Here is a 6,000-nt window from a genome sequence, read left to right on the forward strand (position 1 = left end):
TGCATGAATGTAAGTCTTTTGGCTGAACTGGACCCTTGACCTTCACTGCCAGTTGATTCGAGCCAGAAATGGACTTGGTTGGGCGACTGGTGACCCTGGGATAATGTTTGGTATACTCGAGTATGATCACGAAGGTTGGTGGATAACTGGCCAGTGAATTGGCTAGTGGTGGAAAGTGAAATCAATGAATGAATGTCAAGAACATTGAAGGAGTTTTCACTTGTAAATATTTTCTAATATTGGAGGGATAAGGAAAATGGTTGGCGAATGAATGAACGAATGGCTCCACGTGAGCATGTATCCTTTTAATGAGTGGATTCTCATTGCTTTTATATTGTGAATATTTTCACGATTGATTGTTGTTAAATGACTAATGTCCTTGTTTTAATTGCTTGGTTATGTGTATGGGAAACTCATTGAGCTTTAGCTCATCCCTCTATTTCGTTAAATTTGTTTTCCTTACAGGGTTGAGAGCAAGGACGGGTGATTAGAGGAAGACTAGAACTTTTGTTGTGTAATAGTAATAGTATTAGTAGTTGGTTGGATCCTGAACTTTTGTACTTAACCTTGAGGATTGTGTATCTGTGTTAATGTTTGTATAGATGTTAAGTTTGATTGCCACATCTTTACTTGCTCTGAAGTCATAAGTGAGTGAGCGAGTCCTGGCAAGAGTTGAGCAGGCAGTTCGCTAAACCCTGGGGAACGCCCTAGGGGGAAGTGGGGTTATCACAGGCAGCACAAAAACCAAGGTAATGAATGATACGAACCCAACCATGTTTGGCGAACTTGTAACTCTAACAACAGGATCTAGACAATCAATCTCCAAGGCTTGGATTTGCAGAATCCTAAACCCCCTTAGGATCCCTTAGATGAGAACTAAGACTAATTCTTAACCCTCAAGAAAAGATTAAAGGAACTTATGGTTTGGTAGAATGGCGCCGGTTTGGTAGAATGGCGCCATGAACAAGTGTGATTCTTGTTTGATAAGCCAAGAAGAACACTTAGAACAAATCTAAGATATTCAAAGGTTAACCGAAGCTAAGAGAATTTACTCTTAAAACTGAAACTTGTTTATTGATAATTGATTAAGTAAGTCTCGGCCAAGCCTCTTATTTATAGGCTTCATGAACCGAAATCCTAACTAGTAATGGAAAACGATATTAACTCCAACTACTAAACCTAACTTACTAAGGAAACGATGAATTTGGAAAGTGCTAATTCGCCTTAAATGGATAAGGGCTAGTCGGCCAAGCCCACATGGCTGCCCAACCTTATTTTCAAGCCTACACTAGACACTTAACTCAATAGTGAAGCCCATAATGCAGCCCGTCCTCTCTCTAGTCATCCGCGGCCTTCTCATGGACTTGGAGTAGGCTCACCATCGTGTGATTAGGCTCTTGGATCCTCCCTATGCATGTATGAATGATTTGTAGAAATGTTTGGAGGGTCTCTCGCATCTTCCTTGCCCTTGCTCTAGTCATCGGCCCAAGGTTCATTGATGGTGCACATAGAGCATCCTCACTTGAGCCTTTTGAAGTGACGACTTGAGCCCATGGTAGATCTTCATCAGTCCCCTCCTCTTGAGAAGAATTTATCCTCAAATCGAAGTCGTCATCTACATCAAAAGGAAGTAAGTCAGCGACATTGAAGGTAGAGCTAACACCATACTCACCTGGAAGGTCAAGTTGGTAGGCGTTGTCGTTGACTTTGTCAAGGATTTGAAATGGTCCATCGCCATGAGGCATCAGCTTGCTTCGCCTCTTCTCAGGGAAGCGTTCCTTGCGCATGTGGAGCCAAACCCAGTCTCCAGGTTTGAAGAGTAGTTGCCTACACCCTTTGTTTGCATGTCGGGCAAATTGTTCTGTGAACTTTTCAATGTTTGCCCGCACCTTTTCATGAAGTTGTCTTACTACTTTGGCCTTTTTCTTGCCATCAAGGCTAGTATGTTCACTCAAAGGTAAAGGCATGATATCTAGTGGTATTAACTACCTCGATTTGGCCATCGATTTAAGGGTGGCTAGTAGTTGAAAACAACAACTTAGTGCCTGACTTAGACCAAAGTGATTTCCAAAAGTAGCTTAGAAATTTAACATCACGGTCAGAAACAATAGTGCGTGGAATACCATGCAAGCAGACTACTTCTTTAAAGAATAGGTCAGCAATATATGGTGCATTATCAGTTTTGTGACAAGCAATGAAGTGTACCATTTTTGAGAACCTATCTACCACGACAAAGATAGAATCGTGTCCCCTTCGGGTTCTAGGTAAGCCAAGAATGAAATCCATAGAAATATCAACCCATGGCTCACTAGGTATAGGCAAGGGCATGTAGAGACCATGTGAATTTACCTTGGGTTTGGCGCGAAGGCATTGAATGCACCTAGCCACTTCTCTCTCGACGTCCTTCTTCATGTTTGGCTAGTAGAGGTGTTCCTGCAAGATTGAGAGAGTTTTAGCTACCCCAAAGTAACCCATTAATCCCTCACTATGTGATTCTTTAACTAATAGTTGACGAATTGAGCATTGAGGGATGCATAGTCGGTCCAGGTAGTAAAGGAACCCGTCAGCTATGAAGAACTTTTCTGGGGCCTTTTGCTTGCATGCTTCAAACACTAACTTAAAATCTTCATTAGTTGCATATAAATCTTTGATAAGCTCAAAACCAAGCAGTTTAGCATCCAAAGTAGCAAGAAGAGAGTACCTTCGTGAGAGTGCATCAGCTACTATGTTGGACTTACCAGTTTTGTATTTTATAACATACGAAAAAGTCTCTATGAATGAGATCCATCGCACATGCCTCTTACTCAGCTTGTTTTGAGACGTGAGAAACTTGAGCGACTCGTGGTCAGTGTGGATGACGAACTCTTTAGGTCGGAGGTAGTGCTACCACACTTGGAGTGCTCGAATCAAAGCGTATAGCTCCTTGTCATAGGTGCTATAGTTCAACATTGCTCCATTCAGTTTCTCACTAAAGTAAGCAACCGGTCGTCCTCCTTGAGTCAACACTGCTCCTATGCCAACTCCTGACGCATCGCGCATTCAATCTTAAATGTCTTAGAAAAGTCAGGAAGAGATAATACAGGTGCGTGTGTGAGTGCATGTTTAAGAGAGTCAAAGGATTTTTCCTAATCTTCACCCCAGTGGAATGATACATCCTTTTTAATAATAGATGTCAGAGGTGCGGCTATGGAGCTGAAATCGCGCACAAAGTGTCGATAGAAGCTCGCAAGTCCGTGGAAGCTTCTTACTGCCCTAATGGTGGTCGGCCTTGGCCATTCTTGGATGGCCTTCATTTTACTTTCATCCATCTTGATGCCCTATGAACTTACAACAAAGCCTAGAAATGCTAATTGGTCAGTGCAAAAAGTACATTTCTTTAGATTAGCATATAGGCATTCCTTTCGAAGTACTTGATGCGAATGAGCAAGCTTGCAAGGGCGGATTGGGTTAGATTGATTAGCTCATGTTGAGCCTAGTGTCGGCCATGTGGGCCTTAGGTCCAATAGTACTTTAGTTAGTTAATTAGTTAGTCCTTCTGCTAAGCTGTTCGGGGGTCTTACTGCCCGGTCAGCGAGTCGGGGATCCAGGGGACGACGTGCCCTGGTGGGGTCTCGGGGGTAGTTAGTTGGGATAGTTTCGGCCAAGAGAAGACCCAAGGGCTGGCCGAATTTGCTTTGTTATTTTCCAAGTCTTATTAGGTCTAGACAAGGCTATAAATAGCCCCAAGTCATTGTTTACATTCAGTTTTGCTATATTATTAATAAAATTCCAGAATTTCGTCTTCCATTAAGGCAAATTCCTTTAGCTTGTGAAAGCTAAGTTGAACATCCTAGCGTGGTTCCTAGGTTGTTTATCGACTTATCAATCAAGCACACACACTTGATTGTGGCGTCCTCTACCGTTGAATCCGTTCTTGAATGGTCCAAGTTTGGGTTCAATTCCATCCATTATTCAACGTGTCCTCTACGGTCTAATCTTTGCTTCCGCGCACATATCACCCCCGAATAGCTCAGCAGAGGGACTAACTAATTAACTAACTAAAGTACTATTGGACCTAAGGCCCACATGGCTAACACTAGGCTCAACATGAGCTAATCAATCTAACCCAACCCGCCCTTGGAAGCTTGCTCATTCGCATCAGTACTTCTAACACAAGTTTAACATGCTGCAAATGTTTCTCTAGACTTGTGCTATAAATGAGAATATCATCAAAATATACTATTACAAATTTGCCTAAGTACTCAGGCAAGACATGGTTCATTAATTGCATAAAGGCACTTGGTCCATTAGTAAGGCCAAAAGGCATGACTAACCACTCATATAACTCGTACTTAGTCTTAAATGCAGTTTTCCATTCGTCCCCCTCTTTAATTCTAATTTGATGATATCCATATTTCAGATCAATTTTTATAAATATAACTGTCCTATGTAATTCATCCAACATGTCATCTAGACGAGGAATGTGATAGCGATACTTTACCGTTATGGTATTAATAGCTCGGCAGTCCATGCACATCCTCCAAGACCCATCCTTCTTTGGCACAAGGATGACTGGAACGGCACAGGGACTTAAGCTCTCTCTTGCCCATCCTTTGCCTAGAAGCTCCTCCACTTGCCTTTGAATTTCCTTGGTCTCATTGGGGTTGCTCCTATAGGCAGGTCGATTAGGCAGGGGTGCTCCAGGTATGAGGTCTATTTGATGTTTAATACCTCATACGAGTGGCAATCCACTTGGCACATCATCTGGAAAAAATCCTCATACTCCTACAAAAGCTTAGTAAAAGAACTAGGCAATAAAGGATCAAATGTGTTAGTGCAATTTGAAACTTCCTTGGTGTAGAATAAGAGCATGGTTCGACCTTCAAGTAACCCTCTCCGCACATCTTTGGCTTTTGCACTTAACAATATTTTTCCCTCTTGTTTTGCCTCATGATCCGTCCCACTTATTGCTTTTTCCCTCTCATTTTGCAGGGATCTTTTCCTTTCTTTTCTTTCATATTTTTCAATTTTTTTCTGCTCATCAACTTTCTCACATTCATGCTGAATTTTCATTTGGTCCTCATATACTTGCTTAGGTGTGAGTGGTGCAAGTGTAATCTTCTTTCCTTTATGTAGGAAAGTGTACATATTGGTACGACCATCATGGCTAGTACTTCTATCAAATTGCCATGGTCTACCAAGCAATATATGGCTAGCCTGCATAGGTACTACATCACAAAGTACTTGATCCTCATAAGCGCCAATTTTAAAAGAGATGAGTACCTGTTGAGACACTCTGATGTCCCCACAATTGTTTAGCCATTGCAGGCGATATGGTCGGAGGTGCTCGCGAGTTGGAAGTCCCAATGCCTCGACCGTCACCGAACTTGTCCCAAGGGTCAAGGGGGCACACCTAGGGGTATGCATGACAAATCACCTACCACACCTACCACTAGGAAGCACAACATGATTATTAAGGCTAAGGATGTTAGAAAAGTGGTGAACTCTAATCAGCCTATACTTCTCATGATTTGCAAGCATGTGCTCTTGGATGTTGCTGAGCTCGACAAGGCGTTGCCTGCGAGCATAGTTGCTCTTTTGCAGGAATTTGAGGATGTTTTCCCTGACGAGGTCCCTGATGGCTTACCATCCATTCGGGGAATTGAACACCAGATCGACCTCATTCCTGGAGCACCATTGCCCAACAAACCTGCTTACCGCATGGGCCCTGAGGAGACCAAGGAGCTTCAAAGGCAAGTTGATGGCCTCTTAGGTAAGGGTTGGGTAAAGGAAAGTCTAAGTCCTTGCGCTGTGCCTGTGATACTTGTTCCCAAAAAGGACGGTACTTGGCGTATGTGCACTGACTGTCGGGCTGTGAACGCTATCACTGTCAAATATCGTCATCCCATTCCTAGACTTGATGATATGCTTGATGAACTCGATGGTGCCATAATTTTCACCAAAATTGACTTGAGGAGTGGCTATCATCAAATTCGGATGAAGGAGGGCGACGAGTGGAAA

At 42.8% G+C, this 6,000-nt stretch overlaps 1 protein-coding gene across 1 annotated transcript; it reads right to left on the reverse strand.

The window, feature by feature from the left end:
* Positions 1–1,337: 1,337 nt before the first annotated feature.
* Positions 1,338–1,967, reverse strand: LOC140011337 (uncharacterized). The gene has a single exon (XM_072060130.1). The coding sequence runs from the start codon at positions 1,965–1,967 to the stop codon at positions 1,338–1,340; it is 630 nt and encodes a 209-aa protein (XP_071916231.1).
* Between the last annotated feature and the right edge of the window lie 4,033 nt (positions 1,968–6,000).

Source organism: Coffea arabica, chromosome 7e, assembly GCF_036785885.1.
Source record: "Coffea arabica cultivar ET-39 chromosome 7e, Coffea Arabica ET-39 HiFi, whole genome shotgun sequence".
NCBI lineage: Eukaryota > Viridiplantae > Streptophyta > Magnoliopsida > Gentianales > Rubiaceae > Coffea > Coffea arabica.

Excerpts from the sequence above, each read along its gene's own strand:
- LOC140011337 (XM_072060130.1), bottom strand. The coding sequence starts at position 1,967 with ATGCCTTTACCTTTGAGTGAACATACTAGCCTTGATGGCAAGAAAAAG.